Below are 26,730 nucleotides of genomic sequence, written 5' to 3'. Positions count from 1 at the left end.
GCAACAGTTATCAGTGTTCTAATCTAGACGTCTGATCTGCCACTAAATGTCCAATCAGGCTAAAGTCGTGCTTCAAATGCCCCCCCCCCCCCCCCCCTTTTGGGGCGATTTCAGTCAGGTTGAAAATCGCCCAGAAGTCTGTCATAGACTTCCATGTAAAATCTATTTTTTTCAAATATCAGAGCTTTCAATACAATCTCTATGGGTTTCTGAGGGCTTGCACTTACGCGCTTTCGTCATACGTAACATAACCATGAACTACGGGTAGCAGCGTCAATCAATTCACTATTACTGTCAAAATGGCTAGGCTTCAGTGCAACTCGATTGTGTCTTTGAAAGAAGTTCCTTTTTGTCGGCGAACAAATGAAGATAAATTGGCAACGAAACAATTAGGACCTCCCAGACCAAATTTAATAATTCAACAGGTTTCTACTAAAAGGGGGAAGTCCTACACCCGAGGATTTTCCAAAAATTGGTACGAACGAAAAACCTGGCTAGCAGGCTGCGATGTAGCTAATGCAGTCTTCTGCTACCCCCTGCTTACTCTTTCACCCTGAAGGCGGCACGGCAGACAGCACCGCTTGGACAGCGACTGGTGTGTAACGGACATGCACCATCTTTCAGGAAAGATTAAGAAACATGAGCTGTCAAAGACCCACATGGATAGCTGTTTGAGATTGTCTGCTTTGGGGAGAGTGAACATTCCCACTCAACTGGATGAGGGATACAGGCTAGCTGTCCGCCGCCACAATGATGAGGTTAGTGTTGATAATCACAAGTTTACTGGAGAACTGAAACTGACAAGGCTGACAAGATAGGACCCTTTTGTCCATTGTTATTGGATAGGAACAGAACTTATAACCAGCTCCTGACCTAAATAGATCTTAGCACAACATTTTACTCAACATATCATATTCCATATTCACTATAACAAATATATTTACTACGACATTAGCAAGAACCGCCACATCCTCAGCCGGCTAATCCAGTGTGTGAAGTTTTGCAGAGTGTTTGAGTTAGCTTTGCGAGGCAAAGATGAAACTGAGGGCTCCACCAACCCTGGTAAGCCAACACTTTTGAGATCAGTCAATAAATGCTTCTGGTATTGACTTATATGCTGCCCCTGTCTTCATGTTGTTGCTGGACATATCTTTTTTTAAATGTGTGTAGGTCACCTAAATCATCAGAAAAATTGCCCCCCCTGAGAATTTTTTCAGGAGCCGCCACTGGCAGTGAAGACAAGGTTATTCAGGAAAATAGCACACAGTGCTGTCTAAAACAAACTATAACCCTGTACTAAATGGTTTTTGAGTCATTTATGCATTTATCTACTATAGGTTAGGTATTAGCTCAAAAGTATTGTGGAGCTCCTGCACTTTAATATAAACAGTACCGCCACCCAAAATGAGTATTAGCACCTATTTCAGTCCAAGTCAAGCACTGAATTAAATAATTGAACAAGAAAAAAGTGAAAATATTTTTAGAGAATAAAGAAAGTGCCAGAACTGTGAAGACAATAACTTTTTGTATCTGTTTCTCTTTATTAATACTGGCCGATTCAGATAAGTCTGAGGCCGGTAACATCAACAGTGAGGACAACACCCAGCCTGCCTCTCTCCTTCCACGCTGAGTCCAAACCTACAGTCACTGGGTCCTGATTGTGACAGTGGAGCCCAGTTTACTGCAGGATCCAGAGATGGCATCAGTGAAGCTGGAAGACTGCAGTCAAACACTGGAGCTGAATGTCAACATTAAAGATGAAGAAGAAGAAGAGGAGAAGAAGATTGGGAAATCTGTTTCTCAGGGTAAGAGCAGGTTCTATCTAACTAAGTTTGTTGGACATGATTTGGAAAGGCACACACCTGTCTATATACAGTGCATTCGGAAAGTATTCAGACCCCTTGACTTTTTCGACATTTAGTTACTTTACAGCCTTATTGTAAAATTGATTAAATTGTTTTTTTCCCTCATCAATCTACACACAATACCCCATAATGATAAAGCAAAAACAGGTTTTTATCAGTTGTTGCAAAAACAACAACTGAACAATCACATTTCCATAAGTATTCAGACCCTTTACTCAGTACTTTGTTTAAGCACATTTGGCAGTGATTACAGCCAAAGTCTTAATGTGTATGACGCTACAAGCTTGGCACACCTGTATTTGGGGAGTTTCTCCCATTCTTCTCTGCAAATCCTCTCAAGCTCTGTCAGGTTGGATGGGGCCCGTCGCTGCACAGCTATTTTCAGGTCTCCAGAGATGTTCGATTGGGTTTAAGTTGGGTTTAAGTCCCGGCTCTGGCTGGGCCACTCAATGACATTCAGAGACTTGTCCCGAAGCCACTCCTGCGTTGTCTTGGCTGTGTGCTTAGGGTCGTTGTCCTGTTGGAAGGTGAACATTCGCCCCGGTCTTGAGGTCCTGAACGCACTGGAGCAGGTTTTCATCAAGGATCTCTCTCTGTACTTTGCTCCAATCATCTTTCCCTCGATCCTGACTAGGCTCCCAGTCCCTGCCGCTGAACAACATCCCCGCAGCAATATGCTTCCACCACCATGCTTCACCATAAGGATGGTGCCAGTTTTCCTCCAGACGTGATGCTTGTCATTCAGGCCAAGAAGTTCAATCTTGGTTTCATCAGACCAGAGAATCTTGTTTCTCATGGTCCGAGTCCTTTAGGTGCCTTTTGGCAAACTCCAAGCGGGCTGTCATGTACCTTTTGCTGAGGAGTGGCTTCCGTCTGGCCACTCTACCATAAAGGCCTGATTGGTGGAGTGCTGAAGAGATGGTTGTCCTTCTGGAAGGTTCTCACATCTCCATAGATGAACTCTGGAGCTCTGTCAGAGTGACCATCATGTTCTTGGTCACCTATATAGACAGTTGTGTGACTTTCCAAATCATCTCCAATCAATTGAATTTACCACAGTTGGACTCCAATTATGTTTTAGAAACATCTCAAGGATGATCAATGGAAACAGTATCCACCTGAGCTCAATTTCGAGTCTCATAGCAAAGGGTGTGAATACTTATCTAAACAAGGTATTTCTGCTGTTTTATTTTTAATACATTTTCAAAAATGTCTAAAAACCTGTTTTCACTTTGTCATTATGAGGTATTGTGTGTAGATTGATGAGGATTTTTTTTATTTAATCAATTTCAGAATAAGGCTGTAACGTAACAAGTTGTGGAAAATGTCAAGGGGTCTGAATACTTTCCTAATGCACTGTACATATCCAAAAGTGGATCTAGAAGTTTGTCCTTAAATATCTATTGGGAGCCCATCTGGACCTTCTGCTTTACCTCCCTTCATATTGAAAATAGCATCAGATATTTCAACATCATCCAATTCCTTTTCCAGATCCAATTTTGGTTTATTTCTACAGGATCCATTGATAATTCTCCTTGTAAATTATGAATTGCATTAAAGGCTGAATTTTACTTCTTAATGTGCCAGGCCAGCAATTTACCAGGTTTTTCACCTTGACCATAGAAGGACTGTTTCTGCCTAGTTAAGCTGTTTGCTTAGTTCTTCATACTGAGCTTTAAGACCAAATCATTCCTTGTTTACTTCTACTGAGTTATCCAAAAAAGCTTCCCTCTCCAATTCTCTCATTTTGCTCTCCGTCTCTCATTTTCTGATTTATTTGATTTGAAACTGGTAAAACGTATAATTTGCCCCCAAATATGTGCTTTGAAAGCCTCCCATCTGGTACTCGCTGAAGTTTGGTCAGTGTTCAATGTCAAATAAACATCTATATGCACTCCAACGTAATGTAAGAAGTCTGGGTCCTTTAACCATCTGGGATGCAAACACCATCTAGAGGATCCTTTTACTAGTTTTGTATCCCTATAGAATAATGACACAGGGGAATGGTCATTCAGAACAATAGTATCATATCCACTTCCTGCTACATTGAGAGAATTAGTAAATTAATTAAAGTCCCCTGCCATTAGGACTTTAACAGGAATGGAGGCTATCAATAGAAATACATTCTCAAAGAATTTGGGATTATCATCATTAGGACCATAAACATTAACCAGATTAATAAGCTCATTCAAAAGAGTTCCCTGTATCTAAATCTATCTACCAGCTTTATCAGTTATAATAGTATCCACTTGAAACGGAACAGATTAGTGAATTAAAACCATAACACCATGAGAATGAGAGGAGAAACAGGATGCTACTACTTGCCCTTGCCATCTCCTGCATACTTTAAGTAGCTCATCCTTCAACAAGTGAGTTTCTTGTAGGAACACAATAGATGAATGAAGTTGTTTTAAGCCTAGTAATAACCTGTTTTAAGCTTGGATAGTTTACAAACTCCACGGACATTCCACAAAGTACATTTAAGTTTAGCATTTGAAGTCATTTAATCAAAGATGTAAACATTGAATAAGCTATAGCATAAAGACATATCTAAAATCTGTTTAGTAACCACAAAGACCGCATTAATATTTTGTAGTGAGGAAAATATGTAAAGATCTGTTGAAACAAACATAGATAATTCCTAACATTAAAACACTGAACCCCATTCCACTGTCTCCCTAACCGAGACAACCAACGCTTCCTCTCCCACCTCCCCCTAATCGTAGAGTGTAGCTTGGTGGACGACTGATCCATTAAAGAGAGCAGTCTAACCTAAGCGACACTAAACAAAACAAAGTGTCTCCTGCCTTCTCTCTGCCATTACCTCTCACAATCAAAACAAAAGGCCTATCTTGCAAGATGTTGTGTGAAATATCACAACAAAAGGCCTTTTTAGCAAGATGATATGTGAAATATCACGTAGTATTTGTTTGAAAAGTAGCAAAGAATAGCTCCACCTAAAACAGTAACGCTAGTTAGTGAAGCCTGAGACTAACGTTAACGTTACAGTATGGACCGTCCAAAATAGTGGTAGATGATCCACAACACAGGGTCTGTTGCTAGTAGCTACCAAGTAACATATGTATAGCGTTAATGTAGTATACCATGATACGTTTATAAACCAAAAAAAGTATCAAAGATCAGAAATGAACAGCCTACGTGAGAAAAATAGATATCATTGAATATGTGCTATGTTACCCAAAGGCCCTTTGCACATGTTAGGCTTGCACCTGAGTGTCAATCATTTTAGTCCAAGGATATGATCAAAAGGCCTCCATCATTCTTAAATGGAAGAAGTTTGGAACCACCAATACATTTTCTATACCTCACAAATGACAGGCTACTTGGACACTGAGAATCTGAGATCAATAAAAACGACCTTGTCTTGAATCCATCAATAGCCGAGGCCCCTAAGTGTGCAGAGAAACACATTGTACAATATGAGGAGGAAGATATAGTCCTAAAAAAGCTTTCCAGTTTCACTGACTCACCCAATGATGAGCAGCTCACTCACCGGCCAAAAGCTTATCTCTCTCTTGCTTTACTTTTTTAAACAATGCTGTTCGCTCAATAGGCCTATTTGGAAGTTGATAACTTGGTAACATACAGACATTAGTAATTTATTTTCAGCAGGATCCATTTGCTTTACAACCTGTGTTTTCCAGCGACTGTATTATAAATATTTGTGAAAGGCCTGTTTTGGCTGCATGCTGTTAACTGACAGATTTGCCACACGTTAGGCATGCCTTGTTTTTTTAGGGGGCATGACAATTACAGAGGAATCTAAATGTAATTACTCTGATTGCTTTAATTAGGATTTTTACATTTCAAACAGTGGAAATTATTTTTCTTGCCACAAGAGGTAGGTTATGTGATTCTGGCAAATGGGTTCCGGAACGAAAGACTACAAAACTGAGAGGTACCGGAGGATCAAATTAATCACCGCCCTTCTCATATAATGGGGTAGGGCCATCCCAAGGATCCCTGAACGCACGGACGGTTGCACCAATGACCAAGATAGACCACGGCTGGTCGCTTCCAATGGGAACAGATGAGTCATAGTGGGCAGAGCCAAGCACGAGCTAGCGAGATCCTATTGGTGTGTTCTAGCACACATCTGCATATTTCTGTTAGGGAACGCCTCCTCTGTGAAGCGCTGCAATTCGCCTTTGCGTTCCTTCAAAATTACGTGATTTAAAAAAATAAAAACATTTGCAACAGGTAAGTCCACAAAACTTAGTCCACCCTGTGCATTACATATTTTAGTTTTGGGAACAGAACTGTATTAAGATCAGATGTTTCATCGATTAGAACATTTGCAGAATGTCGGCCAAAATCCATCTCAGCTCCAGAACTGTGATGGCAAGAAGATAACCTTTGTGTCAGTTTCTATTTATTATTATGACGAGTTTCTCAGGCATCAAGTAATTCAGTATGCAAGAGTTGGTTCAAAGTATTTCATATTACAGTACCAGATTCACATGACATGCGGTACCGGCGTAGCCTATTGTCATCTGAATGAATGACTTACATAGAAAACCTCCTTTAGTTTATATAATGCTTTTCCTAGCTAATTCCATCTAACAGTTGCCATCCAACAGATGTACATCATTTCCTCAAGGTGATTTCATAAAGAATCTATTTATTTTAGATTAGTTTGTTTTGCATTTTTGGTTTTGTGTAAAATTAACGAGCTGGTAAAATGGCGCCACCCACTCGGTCAGTGTCAACGGACTTCAGTGCAGCAGAGTGAGACAATTTCACGGTTGCACTACTGTTTTGAAGCTGAATGTAATAATTTATCAGTTTTCTACGTGTACCAATATTCAGACACATTAAGTTGTTTCTGTATTTATCGATAATTGTTACTATGGTGTGAACGGAAAATACAATTGGTTTTTGATTGAAATAATACAGTGAAGACAAGGTTATTCAGGAAATAGTACATAGTGCTGTCTAAAACAAACAGTGACCCTAAATGGCTTTTGTCATTTATGCCTTTACAGTACCAGTCAAAAGTTTGGACACACCTACTCATTCAAGGGTTTTTCTTAATTTTTACTATTTTCTACAATGTAGAATAATAGTGAAGACATCTAAACTATGAAATAACACACATGGAATCATGTAGTAACCAAAAAAGTGTTAAACAAATCAAATATATTTTAGATTCTTCAAAGTAGCCACCCTTTGCCTTGATGACAGCTTTGTAGAATCTTTGTAATCTACAATGTAGAAAATAGTAAAAATAAAGAAAAATCCTGGAATGAGTAGATGTTCTAAAACCTTAGACTGGTACTGTATGTGAATTTGGGAAGAATCTGCTATAGGTTAAGGACCGGCACCTCAAATATCTAGTGCTTGAGCTCCTGTTCCTCTTATAGAATGTTAGCTCAACAGTATTGTGGAGCTCCTGCACCTAAATATAAACAGTACCGACACCTATTTCAGTCCAAGTCAAACACTGAATTAGATTATTTAACAAGATGAGTATATTTTTAGAGAATAAAGAAAGTGTCAGAACTGTCAAGACACTAACTTTTTGTGACTGTTTCTCATTGTTACTACAGGACGACTAGAATTAAGTCTGAGGCCGGTAACAGCAATAGTGAGGACAAACCCAGCCTGCCTCTCTCCTTCCACACTGAGTCCAAACCTACAGTCACTGGGTCCTGATTGTGACAGTGGAGCCCAGTTTGCTAAGCAGGATCCAGAGATGGCATCAGTGAATCTGGAAGACTGCGGTCAAACACTGGAACTGAATGTCAACATTAAAGATGAAGAAGAGGAGGAGAAAATTGGGAAATCTGTTTCTCAGGGTAAGAGCAGGTTCTATCTAACTAAGTTTGAGTTATTCATTCCAACTTCCCAATGTGCATGAAAAGTTGCAGTAGAACTGTTTCATGATGAACTGTTTCAATGAGAAGGTAGATATTATTTCATGCTACTGACACTTACAGTGCTATGAAAAAGTATTTGCCCCCTTTCTAATTTTCTCTACTTTTGCATATTTGTGATACTGAATGTTAACAGATCTTCAACCAAAACCTAATATTAGATAAAGGGAACATAAGTGAACAAATAACACAACAATTACATTTTTATTTCATTTATTTCATAAACAAAGTTATGCAATGACGACATGGTTCCAGTAATGCCTGGTGAAAACCAAACTCTGCATTCCACAGTAAGAACATCATACCAAAGTTCAAGCATGGTGGTGGTGGTGTGATGGTTTGGGGATGCTTTGCTGCCTCAGGACCTGGACGACTTGCCTTAATAGAAGGTACCATGAATTCTGCTCGGTATCATAGAATTCTACAGGAGAATGTCAGACCATCCGTCTGTGAGCTGAAGCTGAAGCGCAGCTGGGTCAAGCAGCAAGACAATGATCCAAAACACACAATCAAGTCTACATGAAAATTGCTATAAAGCAACACATTTGAAGTTTAGGAATGGCCTAGTCAAAGTCCAGACCTAATCCCAATTGAGATGTTGTGGCAGGACTTGAAACGAGCAGTTCATGCTTGACAACCCACACGTCACTGAGTTAAAGCAGTTCTGCATGGAAGAGTGGGCCAAAATTCCTCCACAGCGACGTGAGAGACTGATCAACAACTACAGGAAGCATTTGGTTGGAGTAATTGCAGCTAAAGGTGGCACAACCAGTTATTGAGTGTAAGGGGGCAATTACTTTTTCACACAGGGGAATTTGGTGTTGCATAACTTTGTTTATGAACTAAAAATGTAATTGTTGTGTTATTTGTTCACTTATGTTCCCTTTATCTAATATTAGGATTTGGTTGAAGATCTGATAACATTCAGCATTACAAATATGCAAATGTAGAGAAAATTAGAAAGGGGGCAAATACTTTTTCATAGCACTGTACATGGTTTGACACCAGTATTGCCAGCATGTGTTTTATTTACTGGGCTATCTGGAGTGATTAGAGAGTAGACTAAAGAAGTGAAGTAGACAAACTGCCAGTGTTTTAATGTTCTATGAAATTAGTCTGTGTAGTTATTAACCCTTGTGATAGTGAGTGGAGGATGATATGGCTTCTATATCTGCATTGCTTGCTCTTTGGGGTTTTAGGCTGGGTTTCTGTAAAGCACTTTGTGACAACTTCTGATGTAAAAAGGGCTTCATAAAATACACTTGATTGACACCAACTGACTGGTTCTTCTGTTGTTGTTCACACAGGAGACCATGTTGAGACATTCTCTACATCCAGAGAGCAACAGCAAGAATATCACAGAGCTAAGAGGTCTCACCACTGCCCACATTGTGAGAAGATTTTCCCATTTCTATCAAAGCTAAAAATACACCTAAAAATACACACAGGAGAGAAGCCTTACTCCTGCTCTGACTGTGGAAAGAGTTTCTCTCGACTGGACCACTTAAAACAACATGAACGTATACATACAGGAGAGAAGCCTTACTCCTGCTCTGACTGTGTAAAATGCTTCACAACATCATCTGAGCTAAAATTCCATCAGAGAACACACACAGGAGAGAAGCCTTACTCCTGCTCTGACTGTGGGAAGAATTTCTCTCATCAGAAAAGCTTAAAACTACACCAACGGATACACACAGGAGAAAAGCCTTACTCCTGCTCTGACTGTGGGGCAAGTTTCTCTCAACTGGGCTCCTTAAAAATACATGAACGTATACACACAGGAGAGAAGCCTTACTCCTGCTCTGACTGTGAGATGAGATTCTACATATTGTGCAATTTAAAAAGACACCAACGTATACATAAGAAGTGGTAGTGGATTGGATCAAATGAAGAAAGCGTAGAACACTATTGTAATCCTATTGTTTCTCACTGTGAGAGAACTGTGCAGAGGAATGGGAACGTTGTAGAATTTTAGCATCTCTTTACTGACCAGTGAGCACCTTGTCAGTTTTGCAGTGCTTAGATGGCTCCTACTGTAAATATATTGAGAGGACTAGGGTATTGAGGAAACCACGAGTACATGCATCCATGCCGTGTGTCATCATTGCAGGCTGGTGGTGATGGTGTGGGGTGTGTTTTCATGGCACATATTGGGCACCTTGATAAAAGTGGAGCAACGTTTGAATGCCACAGGATATCTAAACATCATTGCCAAACAGGTGCATCCCTTCATGGCAGCAGTTATCCATCTGCAAATAGATTTTTTCAGCAGGATTATGTTCCATTCCACAAGGCTTGTCCAGGAATGGTTCCACGAACATGACAGTGAATTCAGGTTACTGCAGTGGCCTTCCGAGGCACCAGATCTCATTCCAATTGTACATCTGTTGTAGGAGATGGAACGAGCTATTCGGAGTAGAAATCCACTGCCAGTCAACTTGACACAACTGTGGGAAGCATTGCAGTCAACATAGGCCAGCATCTCAGTGGAGACGTTCAACTCCTGCATTCAAACTGCACTTGATGTATGCATGCCAATAAGAAATAAGAAAACAACAACACTGGACAAGAACTGGCTGACTGTATTCTACTTATGTCACATATTGTGTTATGTATTTTAAAATGAGTGTTTTGCAGTTATTAGTCATGTAAATTCTACATTTCTTCAGTTTTATCGGTGAGCGAGAATAAATCAACTCAAAAGGGGGTTGCAACTCAATATTAGGAAGGTGTTCCTAATGTTTTGTAGACTCAGTGTATATCAATTAAAGATGTGTGATGATCAGTTTTCAGCATTAGTTTGGATGGATTATTTTATGTTACTAAACATATTTTATTTAATGATGAACAGGCTATGAATCGACTACTTGTGTTTATTAAATTGTCTTTTAATACTAGATTAATTATTTTAGTCATTGATGATGCATGTATTTGAATAACTGAATTGAGTTTCTCTATATTACTACTGGACGACTCAGATTAAGTCTGAGGCCGGTAACATCAACAGTGAGGACAAACCCAGCATGCCTCTCACCTTCCACACTGAGTCCAAACCTACAGTCACTGGGTCCTGATTGTGACAGTGGAGCCCAGTTTGCACTGCAGGATCCAGAGATGGCATCGGTGAAGCTGGAAGACTGCAGTCAAACACTGGAGCTGAATGTCAACATTAAAGATGAAGAAGAGGAGAAGATTGGGAAATCTGTTAATCATGGTAAGAGCAGGCTCTATCTATTCTGTAATTCTGACATCACACGTCCCTGAACAACTGGGCTATAACTGGGTTATTTCATTCTACTGAGACTTGCTTGGTTTGACACCAGTATTGTCAGCATGATGCTTGATGACAGCTTTGCACACTCTTGGCATTCTCTCAACCAGCTTCACCTAGAATGCTTTTCCAACAGTCTTGAAGAAGTTCCCACGTATGATGAGCACTTGTTGACTGCTTTTCCTTCACTCTGCGGTCCAACTCATCCCAAACCATCTCAATTGGGTTGAGGTCAGTTGATTGTGGAGGCCAGGTCATCTGATGCAGCACTCCATCACTCTCCTTCTTGGTCAAATAGCCCTTACACAGTCTGGAGGTGTGTTGGGTCATTGTCTTGTTGAAAAACCAATGATAATTCCACTAAGCGCAAACCAGATAGGATGGAGTATCGCTGCAGAATGCTGTGGTAGCCATGCTGGTTAAGTGTGCCTTGAATTCTAAATAAATCACCAGAAAAGCACCATCACACCACCTCCTCCATGCTTCACGGTGGGAACCGCACATGTAGAGATCATCCTTTAACCTACTCTGCGTCTCACAAAGACACTGCGGTTGGAACCAAAAATATCACATTTGGACACATCAGACCAAAGGACAGATTTCCATCGGTCTAATGTCCATTGCTCATGTTTTTTGGCCCAAGCAAGTCTCTTCTTCTTGTTGGTGTCCTTTAGTAGTGGTTTCCTTGCATTGACCATGAAGGCCTGATTCACGCAGTCTCCTCTGAACAGTTGATGTTGAGATGTGTCTGTTACTTGAACTCTGTGAAGCATTTATTTGGGCTGCAATTTCTGAGTCTGGTAACTCTAATGAACTTATCCTCTGCAGCAGAGGTAACTCTGGGTCTTCCTTTCCTGTGGCGGTCCTTATGAGAGCCAGTTTTATCATAGCTGTAACGCAACACAAACATAGGCACAGAAACATGCATACACACACGATAACATACACACTACACACACGTACACATGGATTTTTGTACTGTAGATATGTGGTAGTGGTGGAGTAGGGGCCTGAGGGCACACAGTGTGTTGTGAAATCTGTGAATGTATTGTAATGATTTTAAAATTGTATGAACTGCCTTAATTTTGCTGGACCCCAGGAAGTGTAGCTGCTGCCTTGGCAGGAACTAATGGGGATCCATAATAAATAAAAATACAAATCCCAGATGAAGAATAAGACACTATTTCAAAGCATAGTGCATGTAATGTTAGCCAAGTACAATGTTGTTGCACATGATTTAGCTAGTTAAAATGAAGTGTATCTTTAGGAGCACTTGTAATTAATGCGTACAGTACATTACCCATCCTGACAACCTGGCCCTCAATTTAAAGCTTGTGGAAGTGACATCCAAGTGGGAGAATAAATACACTAGCACACCACAGAGTATCGGTATAAGAAAATCATTCAGAGCACACTGTGCTGCCAATCACAGTGTAAGGTGCGACATTTTGCGGGTGTGGAGAGCTCGTTAGAGGATAGAGAAAGCTTGCATTGAAGAGCTGGGCATCGTGTTATGACCTGCATTATCTGAATTAGGCCCACATAATTATACCTACAGAGGAGCGGCTTCTATGGAGGAACTTTGAATGTCTTTGAACTTCAGAGTTTGTTTAATGTTGGACCAGAGCAGATGTTAGCTAGCTAGCTAACAACCTTGTTTGTGCAGTGCAGTGCAGCACTAGAATTAAAAACAGGTCGTACCTTTTTGTCGTTAATAAATCCAATGTGAAACGTGGTGACTATAGTATCCTTAACTAGCATTGAAAAAGTTCATCCATTCTTCTCAAATTAAACACATCTCCCTAATTTCTGAATCATGCTTGTAACGTTTTCAGTCGGATACAGTAACCTATGCTTCAGAGGGGAGGAGCAGGTAGTTTCCACACGCACACCCACTGGCAAAGATTTCCATTACAGCTGGAAGGCAGAAACTGGAATACGTTTCTAGAGTGAGCTTTGTTGCGATTTTTGTGGGACTGGGAAAAAATCCCCGGAAAGTAAAATAAGGTTATTACCTGGATTACATGCTTTTAAAATAACTGCTGTTCCTGAAAAGTATAGAACACTTTAGTTTCCGGTTCTTTTTTACGTTCTTTTTCGGTTCTGTTCCCTGAACCGGTTACAACCCTAGATTACAACACATGTAGAAAACTGCTGGACATTACATTCAGGCAGCTTCAAAATAGTAGTGCAACCGTCAACTTCTCTCTCTAATGCATCCGCACTGTCTGCAGTGAAGTATGTTGATGTAAACGAACTCAGAAATCTCAAAAAAATGTATTCTTTATTAAATTATCTTGACGAAATTATGTACATTCAATAACGCAGACAAACCCAAAGTCACTAGTTAGCTATGTGACTTGTAAAATAGTTTTTATCACGTTCTTCACTCACTTGGTTTGACACGAAAATAACACATAGCTAAAACCTTTAACAAACTTGATAATACCGTGACATATTTGTAACCTAGCATGTTATGAAATGTTCTTTCTATTATTGGGGATTTATTATTCTCCTAAATTGATGGGATGACTAATTTAGAAAGAATGCAGTCTTGACTGGGCTAATGTAGGCTGTGACACCTGGCAAGGCTGTGATTGATGTGAAGAGAAGATAAGGATTGTGTCTTCAAATGCAAGACTATAATAGTTCATTGTGATCTATGAGTCTTCCTTTGACATGGGAATGATGTCTAAGGGAGCTGGCTCTTCTCACTATGATAGGTGTTATGATAATCTTGTGCCTGGCTGAAGTGTGTAACAAATGGCGCCGAAGAGATGAGAGCAACCCCTGAATCAACGGATTGGCTGAGATAGTTTAAACCACGCTCAAGTCTTTACTCTAATTGGCCAGCAGAGAAGTGGGAAACTTCCTCTGTCAGAGTATTTGGGTATTGTTTTCTGGAACAATGTGTTAGTTCTCTGGAGTGTCCTGCGAGACATCACAGAGAGCCCGTATATACGAAACATCATATTTACCATTGAAGGTTTTTGCATTAATTAAAATAATTAGTATACTTTAGAAGTCGTGTTGACCTCTTTTGTTCCTGATACCAGATTTGAATTGACGCGACTTTGACACTATATTAGAAATTTGAAACGTGCTATTACATAACTGTAGTAATACATTTGAAACCGACACAACAGCTATTGTCTAGACAGCACAGTTTTAGCTATTTTTTCTTTATCTGAAGAATGGTGCCCGCCTGACCGCTGAGGTATAAGAGGTAGAGACTGTCTCCAAGATGGCCGACCGTTGTTTTCAACGTAATCTACTCACGTTCGCATCAGGCCAGGGTTCTGGTGGGGAAGTAGCCATCCTATGTACCTAGAGGAGACTGGCGGTAGGGTACTAGGGGGTAACTCGCCCCCCCCTAAGAACAATGTCTAATTGCTGACACAAAAAAGCAACATTTGGGGGGGGAAATTATGTGGATGAAGGTCATGCTTAGGCTAATAAACTATAAAGGGAAATAAATTGCTACAGTTTACACTTTTTGAGATTTATATTTTAATGAAATGTTGTTTTTAGAAAAGGGGTGTTTTTTTTAAGTCGCAGGGTAAGTGCCCCCCTTCAGAATTTACCATTTAAATAAATGTAGCCTATTTATTCATTACTACATTTAGCTAACATTAGATGGTTAACCCAGAGCTCCTTACCTTTGCCTCGATTCGGCAGTCTTGTCCAGATCATCATGGCATTTGTAGTTTTTTTGGATAGCCACATTAGCAGTTAATTAGTGTTTCATTTTTGGGGGGTAAATGCAGGTGAACATATTGATCAAAGTCACCTTGTCCTAGAGAGATTTACACTGTTATCAAAATGTTACGCCAGGGTAAGCCTTTCTTCCACCGCATGTAAAGCAGGGATATATAAGATACCCCGTAAAAAAACAAACACTCTAACATGTGAAGTTTTGTCACACAACACAATGCCCAGTGGTGTAAAGTACTTAAATAAAAATACTTTAAAGTACTACTGAAGTCTTTTTTTTGGGTATCTGTACTTTACTATTTATATTTTTGACAACTTTTACTTCACTACATTCCGAAAGAAAAATATGTACTTTTTACTCCATACATTTTCCCTGACACCCAAAAGTACTCATTACATTTTGAATGCTTAGGACAGAAAAAATTGTCAAATTCACACAATTATCAAGAGAACATCCCTGGTCATCCCTACTGCCTCTGATCTGGTGGACTCACTAAACACATGTTTAGTTTGTAAATGATGTCTGAGTGTTGGAGTGTGCCCCTGGCTATCCATAAACAAATAAATAAATAAATAAATTGTGTCATCTGGTTTACTTAATATAAGGAATTTGAAATGATTCATATTTTTACTTTTGATAGTGAAGTATATTTAAAAACCAAATACTTATAGACTTTTACTCAAGTAGTATTTTACTGGGTGACTTTCAGTTTTACTTGTCATTTTCTATTAAGGTATCATTACTTTTACTCAAGTATGACAATTGGGTGCTTTTTCTACCACTGACAATGATGTCTCAAGTTTTGAGGGAGCATGCAACTGGCATGCTGACTGCAGGAATGTCCACCAGAGCTGTTGCCAGATAATTTAATGGTAATTTCTATACCATAAGCCACCTCCAACTTTGTTTTTGTGAAATTGGCAGTATGCCCAACCACCCTCACAACTGCAGACCAAGTGTATGGTGGTGTGTGGGCGAGCGGTTTGCTGATGTCAATGTTGTGAACAGAGTACCCCATGTTCGTGTCAAGGTTATGGTATGGGCAGGCATAAGATACAGAGAAGGAACAAAATTTCATTTTATCAATGGCAAATTGAATTCACTGAGATACCATGACAAGATCCTGAGGCCCATTGTCCTGCCGACATCACGTCATGTTTCAGCATGATAATGCAGGGCCCAATGTCACAAGGATCTGTACACAATTCATGGAGGCTGAAAATATACCAGTTCTTCCATGTCCTGCATACTCACCAGACATGTCACCCATTGAGCATGTTTGCGAGGGCTGGATCGACGTGTACCACAGCTTGTTCCAGTTCCCGTCAATATACAGCAACTTCACACAGCCACTGAAGAGGAATGGGACAACATTCCACAGGCCAAAATCTACAGATTGATCAACTCTATGGAAAGTAGAAGTGTCCTGGAGGAGGAGGAGGCAGCGGCAGATACCCCGTTCTCATGTAATGGGATAGGGCCTAGTGATGCCAACTTAGCTATTTTGTTGCTTGATTTAGCAACTTTTCAGACTACCCTGGCAACTATTTTTTCAAACAGCACTTAGCAACAAATTTAGCTACTTTTAAAAACTTATTTGGAAATTTTAGCAACTTTTGAAAATTGACTCAAACACTAAAATGCACACAATTTCTTTCAAAATGACACTAAAACGATTTTCTCTGTCACACACTCAGTCACAATACACTCAGTCACAACACACGTGCCTGGATGCAAAAGTGCATTGTGAGTGACATCAGCAGCAGGCGCTCAGCTCGTGCACAGGCAGCAGCAGGCCAGCCAAGCAGCGCAACAACCTGGAGAGAGATGCCTAGCACACACATCATTATTTGAGTTAAGTTTCTTGTTCAATAAGATAGCATATATGTTACATTTTAGTCATTTAGCAGACACTCTTATCCAGCGCGACTTACAGTTAGTGAATACAATTTTTTATTTTATTTTTTTACACTGGTCCCCCCTGGGAATCGAACCCATCAACTGAGCTACATCCCTGCCGGCCATTCCCTCCCCTACCCTGGACGACGCTGGGCCAATTGTGCGCCGCCCATGAGTCTCCCGGTCACTGCCGGCTGCGACAGAGCCTGGATTCGAACCAGGATCTCTAGTGGCACAGTTAGCACTGCGATGCAGTGCCTTAGACCACTGCGCCACTCAGGAGGGTTATTAGCTTGTACCTATAATTGTTCATCAGTTAGGTAGCATGTTTACTAACTACCAATACACTACTAGTTAATAAGAAAATAAATCAAATGTAATTGTTCAATAATTCAATGTGTAACTAAAAATATCTGATCATATAAAATGTTATGTGTTTATATTACTCAGTGGCGGCTGGTGAAAAATATTCTCGGTGGGGCTGTGCCATACTTTTTTTTTCCTGTAACCATCGCGATATATTTTAACACAAACTGCAGGACAGCAGTGCTCAGTGAAACATTCAGTAATTATTTAATGCCAATATTAAAAAGTTGAGGCATTCTTACACAAAAACATATTACACAAACCCAAGCCTTTCATTTGCATTTAAAGTGAACTTTTCACCATTGGTAGTAAACAGGCAACGCAACAGGCATGCTGTCAGAACAGAGTGGAAAGTGGACAATAACATGAAATTATTATAAAGTTTATAGGAAATCTTACACTGTATAAAAGGATGTATAATATAGAAATGGATATCAAGTGGATGAACTCAAACCTTTGACTGGAAGAATAGCATACAGTATTTTATGATCATACTAAATGTGACTAATTGTTAATGTGCTCCAGAACTGCAACAATTAATTGATACAAAACAACATATATACAGTAATATTAGCAAAGACACTATTAAGACTTTCTAGAGTACCATATATAACTGGATTTTTTATGCTAAGGTCAACTATATACAAAGAAACATGCGGCCAGAGCTGCTCTGTGTGTGTGTGTCTGTCATCTTATTTGTACAGGAATTTTGCCCGTCTGTCCTTCTGAGTGGCAAACCTCTCAATGACCCTTTGATTAAAGTCAGGAATGTCCCTGACAAGTTTCTTCTCCATGGAGAGCATGGCCAGAGCGTTCAGGCGATCCTGTGTCATGCTGTTTCTCAGGAAGGTCTTGATCCTTTTCAGTGTAGAGAAGCACCTTTCTGACTCAGCAGTTGTCATGGGTGTGGTGATGAGGATCTTGAGGAGGCTGGCAGTCTCTGTGAAAGTGCTCTGAAGGTTGTTCTCCATGAAGAACTGGTACAGGGGCACTGCACCACTACAAGCCTTGAACTCACTGTTCTCATAGATGAGGGACAGTTCGGTTTTGAGCTTGGCCTTGTTCAACATGGGGTACGCCTCCACGGTTGTTTCAAGCGCTGTATCAGGGAACTTCACACTGTGTTGTGGGAACAACTCTCCGTGCAATAGTGTTGCGCTGATGAGGTGCTGGGTGAAGGAGAACCTCTCTTTGGCATGACTCAGGATGGTATCACATACCTGTAAAAGATACATCATCAGCTTTAATTTGCAATTAAGCTATTTTGATGCAAGTGATCCTGACTGACACATGCCTATGTCCAACTCAAGTATATGATTACCAAGGTGCTGATTGTTCAGGGTTTTGGCTACATACTACCAGGCCTGAAAAAAGTTCTAGGGGGAAACACTGACAATTACATCACAACTTACCTCTATAGCCAACCTCTGTTGTTCTCCTGGTCCCAGCATCCTCCGTCGCTTGATGGGCTGTTGCTGCTCGTCAGATGCGCTGTCTCCACACAAAGAGGGAATTGAGGCCCTGGGTCCAAAAAATTAAGTTTAATTTGATAACTTGCAATCAGACTTCTTAACTCACTGTAATTCCCCCTCAACACACAACCAGTGACTTTTATATATATATATATATATATATATATATATATATATATATAGACAGACAGACAGACAGACAGACAGACAGACAGATAGTGTGTATATACACACAAACTATGTCTAGTAACTGCTTTTAACCTGTGATGTACATAATTAACTGATGTTATTACGTTTTAAAGCCTTTTTCTATTACATTTGTGAGAGGGATGCAACATCATTTTGTTCTGCTGTGCACTTAGCAATAAAGTTAATCTTCAATAACAAACTAGGCCTCTTCTAGAAATTGACCTGGTGGACACCTGAATAATTATTACAAACTGTGTAGTACTTTCCTGCATTATTATCAACGTCTGATTGTGTCTTCTCTTTCCTTTTAAAATACTAAAACAAATATAATTGTGACGGCTCTATGATAATCACTCACTTTGATGACCAGACACATTTAGGCTTTTAAACTGTTGTAAGTGAACTATTCATCTTTCTAACAACATCTTTATCAGCCAATAGTAAATATAGTTATTTACCTGATTGTTAGCATGCTGTCTGTGAACCTCTGGACAAGTGCTTTAATGAAGACAGGGTCGATGTTCCTCTTCTGCAGCTGGCTGAAAAGCATGTCCACATTTGGCATGATCTTGTGGAACAGTGCCAGGAAAAAACAGAAAGCCTCGTCTTCGAGCATCCTCACAAAGCCCCCCGCCTCTCTGACAGTCGGGGCATCAAAGTTCCCAGAGTCTCTGATGGTCTGGAAACACGTTAGGAGGTCATCCCTGTACTCGTACACAGTGTTTACAGCGCGACTGTGGAAGTTCCACCGTGTTGTAGAGGCTCTGGGGAGTCTATGCGCAACCACTTCGTCAAGCACCGTGGTTCGCTTGGGAGACCTGGAGAAGAAAGCAGAAAATCCTGCAAGGTCGGAAAAGAAAGTGCCGATCCTGGGGATGCGTGAAGTAGCCTGCTGCATGATGAGGTTCAGCTGATGTGCATAGCAGTGGATGTAGTGCGCATTTTCGTACACATCCACTATTTTACGCTGCACTCCGCCGGTGGCTCCCCTCATCACACTTGCTCCGTCGTAAGCCTGGGCAATAAGTTTGGCCTTTTGTCCATGTGAGAGTATGGTGCTGAGCCTCTCCAGCAGCGCTGTAGCGATGGTGTCGGCGGTTGCGTTCTCGATCAAAATGAACTCGAAAAAACGCTCTTGGACGTTACTTTTAGCATCGATGTAGCGTATCACAAGCACCAACTGGCAGTGGGTGGAAACGTCAGTCGTCTCGTCAGCTTGAATGGCGATAAAATCAGCACTCTTTACTTCCTCCAGGATGTAATCCTTAAGCACTGACAGCATACAGTCCAACAGCTCGTTCTGTATCGTCTTTGACGTGCCCTTAAAAACGGTAGCTGTCTTCAGGTGCTCCTCCAGCACACTGTCGAGGGAGGCAACAAAATCCACTAAGCCCCGGAAAATGCCGGGGTTGTCCGAGGAGTCAGTCTCCTCGTGCCCACGCAAGGCCAACTCAAAAGCCCCACAGAACTTCACACAATCGATAATTTTGGATAGAATGTGCCTGTTTTTATCCACCTCCTCATTGTGTTTCCTCACCGCAATCCTGTGGCCGTCATCCAGCTGCGTAGCAATGTTCACCCTTCCTAATACAGCTAGCTTTACAGAGTTGTCCATGTGTGCCCTGGTGTTCTCATGTTTCTTTACCTTCTCTGACAGGTGCTTCATATCCCTCACTCCGGTACCTGTCCATGCTGAATCTGACCCCGTCGTTTTAAAAAGCAAGCACGGAAAGCAAAATAAAGCATTAGCATCAGTGCACCCAGCTAGCCAAGCCTTCCTGGTGTACCAGCTACGGGAGAAGCCGCGCATATACTGCTTCCCTTTCTCGCTAGCCTGCTGTCTGATTGAGAGGTCAGGTTGATCTGGGCCCAGCTCTTTCACCCGAACTTTCTCTGACAAAGTTCTCCTCTCAAACGGATCTTGGAGGAGAGATTTCACCGAGTTAGGGTTGGGTCTTGGAGGAGTAACGTTTGCGTTCGCCATTGTCATCTAGTAAAAATGGCGCCACTGGAGCCCGGTCCTTATTTTATCAGGGGCGAGCTTGGGGCGATAAAATAATCGCCCTCCTTGGATTCGATTCAAGATCGCTGATTGGCTACATTTTATGTCATACATTCATATCTTAAATTAGCAATTGGCTTAACTGCTACGTAGACCCGCCTCCTCGGGGCACTTTCTGTATCGCCCAGAGCTGACGAGGCGTTTGACAGGCAGAGGAAAGGTTGCGAATATGATTTTCTATCATATCTTCCACATATTACTGTGTGCATTCCATATTTCAAACACACAAATATTGACATACTGATGTTTTTATTATTATTATTATTATTTATTTATTTTTATTATTATTATTTTTTAAATAATTTTATTTAAGGGGGCGGCGCCCTAGCGCCCTATATCGGCCAGCCGCCACTGATATTACTTTTGCAAATACAAATATGTGATAATAAACAAACAATAAACAAATCTAAACTAACTAATGTCAAATCATATTTGTCGCCGAGATGGCCAGTCAATTTGATTAAGGTTATTGTTTATTCTACGTAATGTTGCAGTTTTACGTTATTACGTAATGACTGGTAGGGCCGTCCCAGGGATCCCGGAATGCACGGACCGTTGCACTGTGGTGGGAAACAGGAAGTTCCGGCAGGCGCGCCCATGCCACGTTCTTCAGAATAAAAAAAGCGCCAGAACTGTGCAGTCAAGAGGATAACCTTTGTGTCCGTTTCTATTTATTACTATAGGTATGTAATACCACGTTTAAACTTTCTAATGTCGAAAGAACATGTCATACCATGTTAGGTATCACATCCGTTAAGGTATTATCACGTTTGGTAAAGGTTTGATGTGTTATTTTTGTGTCAAACCGATTGAGTGAAAGAACGTGGTAAAAACTATTTTACAAGTCACATAGCTAGATACTTTGGGTTTGTCTGAGTGGATGTACATAATTTTCTCATGTTAGTTCAATAAATAATCAATTTATTTTAGATTTCTGAGTTCGTTTAGCATATTATTGTTTTTGTGTAAAATTCCCAAGCTGGGAAAATGGCGGCTACTCTCGGTCAGCGTCAACGGACTTCAGTGAGGACAGTGCGGGTGCATCAGATAGACAATTTCACGGTCGGACTACTGTTTTGAAGATGAATGTAATGATTATCAGTTTTCTACATGTGTACTAATTTTCAGACATATTCTGTTGTTATCAATAAATGTTGCTATGGTGTGAACAGGAAATACAATTGGTTTTTGAAGTAATACAGTGAAGACAAGGTTATTAAGGAAATTAGACACTTAACTTAACACCCAAAATGAGTATTAGCACCTATTTCAGTCCAAGTCAAGCACTGAATTAGATAATTGAACAATAAAAAAATTAAAATATTTTTAGAGAATAAAGAAAGTGCCAGAACTGTCAAGACTAACTTTTGTGTCTGTTTCTCTTTATTACTACTGGACGACTCAGATTAAGTCTGAGGCCGGTAACATCAACAGTGAGGACAAAACCCAGCCTGCCTCACTCCTTCCACACTGAGTCCAAACCTACAGTCACTCGGTCCTGATTGTGACAGTTGAGCCCAGTTTACTGCAGGATCCAGAGATGGCATCAGTGAAGCTGGAAGACTGCAGTCAAACACTGGAGCTGAATGTCAACATTAAAGATGAAGAAGAGGAGGAGAAGAATGGGAAATCTGTTTGTCACGGTAAGAGTAGGTTCTAGATAACTGAGTTTGTTGGACATGATTTGGAAAGGCACACACCAGTGCATTCGGAAAGTATTCAGACCCCTGGACTTTTTTGACATTTTGTTACGTTTCAGCCTTATTGTAAAATTGATTAAATTGTTTTTTTCCCTCATCAATCTACACACAATATCCCATAATGACAAAGCAAAAACAGTTTTTTATCAGTTGTTGCAAAAACAACAACAACTGAACAATTACATTTACATAAGTATTCAGACCCTTTACTCAGTACTTTGTTTAAGCACCTTTGGCAGTGATTACAGCCAAAGTCTTAATGTGTATGACGCTACAAGCTTGGCACACCTGTATTTGGGGAGTTTCTCCCATTCCTCTCAGCAGATCCTCTCAAGCTCTGTCAGGTTGGATGGGGCGCGTCGCTGCACAGCTATTTTCAGGTCTCCAGACATGTTCGATTGGGTTTAAGTCCCGGCTCTGGCTGGGCCACTCAAGGACATTCAGAGACTTGTCCCGAAGCCACTCCTGCGTTGTCTTGGCTGTGTGCTTAGGGTCGTTGTCCTGTTGGAAGGTGAACCTTCGCCCCGGTCTTGAGGTCCTGAGCGCACTGGAGCAGGTTATCATCAAGGATCTCTCTGTACTTTGCTCCAATCATCTTTCCCTCGATCCTGACTAGGCTCCCAGTCCCTGCCGCTGAACAACATCACCGCAGCATGATGCTTCCACTGCCATGCTTCACCATAAGGATGGTGCCAGGTTTCCTCCAGACGTGATGCTTGTCATTCAGGCCAAGAAGTTCAATCTTGGTTTCATCAGACCAAATAATCTTGTTTCTCATGGTCCGAGTCCTTTAGGTGCCTTTTGGCAAACTCAAAGCGGGCTGTCATGTGCTTTTTGCTGAGAAGTGGCTTCCGTCTGGCCACTCTACCATAAAGGCCTGATTGGTGGAGTGCTGAAGAGATGGTTGTCCTTCTGGAAGGTTCTCACATTTCCATAGAGGAACTCTGGAACTCTGTCAGAGTGACCATCATGTTCTTGGTCACCTATATAGACAGTTGTGTGACTTTCCAAATCCTCTCCAATCAATTGAATTTACCACAGTTGGACTCCAATTAAGTTTTGTAGGATTATTTTATGTATCATTATGACATGTAGGGAGATGCCAAAGGTAAAATGTAATAAACATGTTTGATATTGTATAATTAAGAAATATGTTTAAATAAGAAATGTAGACATTAAGTGTATGCTATGTTTTAAATGAATGCATGTGTTCTTTCACAGAGGCTTTCAACAGTGTGCATTGCATTAGTTCTGTTTTAAGAAGGGGGCCTGCGCTACGCAGCCAATAGAATGATAGAATGAAAAGGCTTCATATAGAAAAAGCATTCATGACCTTTTGGAGTGGACATTATGTGACAGCTGGATGTTGAAAAAGAAGGGCGGTGCAGAACTAAAATAAGTTAGGAATGTGCGCATGTTTGTTTATTTGTGTGTATAAAAGAGATCTCTAAGTCAGAGAGAGACAGTTTATCCATGGAGAAAAAACTCAGGCTTTTTGTTATGCAATAAAGAGTCTAAATTCTTGAATTCACAGGCTTCTGTGTCTATAGAGATATTTTGTTTGAGTTGATTATCTCTTAGTCAAATGTTTCTACGACATATTTGGCACCCCAGATGGGACCTGATAGGGATCAGAGACGGTGTGCATCTGCGGTTGTGAAACGGCTTGGACGGACCATACAAACAAAAGCGGCCGCTTTTAAAAGGTAAGCCAAGTTCTTACTAATATAGTATAAACGTTTGTGTGGTCCGATCCGGGGCTCGGCAACATCTAAAGAAATACCAAGTAGGTCTCTCCAAATTTAAGAACCAGAAAGTTAGACACTAGGAGCTTTTGAATTTAAGAATACATGTCGCTGTTGTTTGTCAGAACCGTCTGTTCAATTGATTTGATTCATTTGATTCAGTTGATTCAGCTGATTCATCTTGCTGATTGCTCTGTCCGGGTCATTTCGACACGGGCGGCTGTCCAGCTGGTTGAGTGATCAGGAATAACATGTTAAGTCCTTCGAATACCGCTATGAACGTGTAGCAAAAGTATATCGTTTATAGGCTGCTTAGGAAAGCATAAATCCTGCGGATAAACGCTTTGGAAAGCTAAAATTCCAGAGGACTGAACGGGCAGGTCATCATCCTGTGTGTGGTGATGCCAATAAATCCTGCGGATAAACGCTTTGGAAAGCTAAAATTCCAGAGGTCTGAACGGGCAGGTCATCATCCTGTGTGTGGTGATGCCAATAAATCCTGCGGATAAACGCTTTGGAAAGCTAAAATTCCAGAGGTCTGAACGGGCAGGTCATCATCCTGTGTGTGGTGATGCCAATAAATCCTGCGGATAAACGCTTTGGAAAGCTAAAATTCCAGAGGTCTGAACGGGCAGGTCATCATCCTGTGTGTGGTGATGCCAATAAATCCTGCGGATAAACGCTTTGGAAAGCTAAAATTCCAGAGGTCTGAACGGGCAGGTCATCATCCTGTGTGTGGTGATGCCAATAAATCCTGTGGATAAACGCTTTGGAAAGCTAAAATTCCAGAGGACTGAACGGGCAGGTCATCATCCTGTGTGTGGTGATGCCAAACTTAGGTCTTGAGAAAGCTTAAGACCTAGGGGGCTAATAAATATAAATCCTGTGAATAGACGCTTTGGAAAGCTAAAATTCCAGAGGACTGAACGGGCAGGTCATCATCCTGTGTGTGGTGATGCCAAACTTAGGTCTTGAGAAAGCTTAAGACCTAGGGGGCTAATAAATATAAATCCTGTGAATAGACGCTTTGGAAAGCTAAAATTCCAGAGGACTGAACGGGCAGGTCATCATCCTGTGTGTGGTGATGCCAAACTTAGGTCTTGAGAAAGCTTAAGACCTAGGGGGCTAATAAATATAAATCCTGTGAATAGACGCTTTGGAAAGCTAAAATTCCAGAGGACTGAACGGGCAGGTCATCATCCTGTGTGTGGTGATGCCAAACTTAGGTCTTGAGAAAGCTTAAGACCTAGGGGGCTAATAAATATAAATCCTGTGAATAGACGCTTTGGAAAGCTAAAATTCCAGAGGACTGAACGGGCAGGTCATCATCCTGTGTGTGGTGATGCCAAACTTAGGTCTTGAGAAAGCTTAAGACCTAGGGGGCTAATAAATATAAATCCTGTGAATAGACGCTTTGGAAAGCTAAAATTCCAGAGGACTGAACGGGCAGGTCATCATCCTGTGTGTGGTGATGCCAAACTTAGGTCTTGAGAAAGCTTAAGACCTAGGGGGCTAATAAATATAAAAATCCTGTGAATAGACGCTTTGGAAAGCTAAAATTCCAGAGGACTGAACGGGCAGGTCATCATCCTGTGTGTGGTGATGCCAAACTTAGGTCTTGAGAAAGCTTAAGACCTAGGGGGCTAATAAATATAAATCCTGTGAATAGACGCTTTGGAAAGCTAAAATTCCAGAGGACTGAACGGGCAGGTCATCATCCTGTGTGTGGTGATGCCAAACTTAGGTCTTGAGAAAGCTTAAGACCTAGGGGGCTAATAAATATAAAAATCCTGTGAATAGACGCTTTGGAAAGCTAAAATTCCAGAGGACTGAACGGGCAGGTCATCATCCTGTGTGTGGTGATGCCAAACTTAGGTCTTGAGAAAGCTTAAGACCTAGGGGGCTAATAAATATAAATCCTGTGAATAGACGCTTTGGAAAGCTAAAATTCCAGAGGACTGAACGGGCAGGTCATCATCCTGTGTGTGGTGATGCCAAACTTAGGTCTTGAGAAAGCTTAAGACCTAGGGGGCTAATAAATATAAATCCTGTGGATAAACGCTTTGGAAAGCTAAAATTCCAGAGGACTGAACGGGCAGGTCATCATCCTGTGTGTGGTGATGCCAAACTTAGGTCTTGAGAAAGCTTAAGACCTAGGGGGCTAATAAATATAAATCCTGTGGATAAACGCTTTGGAAAGCTAAAATTCCAGAGGACTGAACGGGCAGGTCATCATCCTGTGTGTGGTGATGCCAAAATTAGGTAGGGTCTGACAGGTAAAAAAGTTGGGTCATCCTGAGTAGGTGAACGGGTTAAATAATCACAGGGGCTCAAACTTTTTGATAAAGTGTAAACCAAGACTAGGTCTGCTCATCTTATGTGAGTGAGTGGTTTACTTTGGTGGCTGTGAGTCATTCAACTGTCTGATTCATTTGGGCACAAGTGGCTACTCATCTGTGTGAGTGAGAATAATATGAAATCCTGCAAGTAAATAGCCTTTCTGTAAGGAAAGGAAATCTATTTGAGGTTGTTTGAAGCTTCTGTCT

At 41.0% G+C, this 26,730-nt stretch overlaps 1 protein-coding gene across 2 annotated transcripts in view; it reads left to right on the top strand.

Moving 5' to 3' along the window:
* Positions 1-10,557, top strand: part of LOC311117385 (uncharacterized protein) — a 179,227-nt gene extending 168,670 nt beyond the window's left edge. The window contains exons 2-5 of one of the 2 annotated variants that reach the window (XM_084192333.1): positions 625-758; positions 1,563-1,805; positions 7,436-7,684; positions 9,070-10,557. In XM_084192333.1, coding sequence (XP_084048459.1) covers positions 1,697-1,805; positions 7,436-7,684; positions 9,070-9,638 — 927 coding nt within the window. In that variant the 5' untranslated portion in view covers positions 625-758; positions 1,563-1,696 and the 3' untranslated portion in view covers positions 9,639-10,557. The remainder of the gene's footprint in view (positions 1-624; positions 759-1,562; positions 1,806-7,435; positions 7,685-9,069) is intronic. The other variant, XM_084192334.1, reaches the window with a different exon arrangement.
* The last annotated feature ends 16,173 nt before the right edge of the window (positions 10,558-26,730 follow it).

The sequence above is a fragment of the Coregonus lavaretus genome, assembly GCF_964263955.1.
Source record: "Coregonus lavaretus genome assembly, contig: HAP1_SCAFFOLD_56, whole genome shotgun sequence".
Classification (NCBI taxonomy): domain Eukaryota; kingdom Metazoa; phylum Chordata; class Actinopteri; order Salmoniformes; family Salmonidae; genus Coregonus; species Coregonus lavaretus.
Note: the sequence above shows the minus strand (reverse complement) of the source record. Positions and strands in the feature narration are given on the sequence as shown.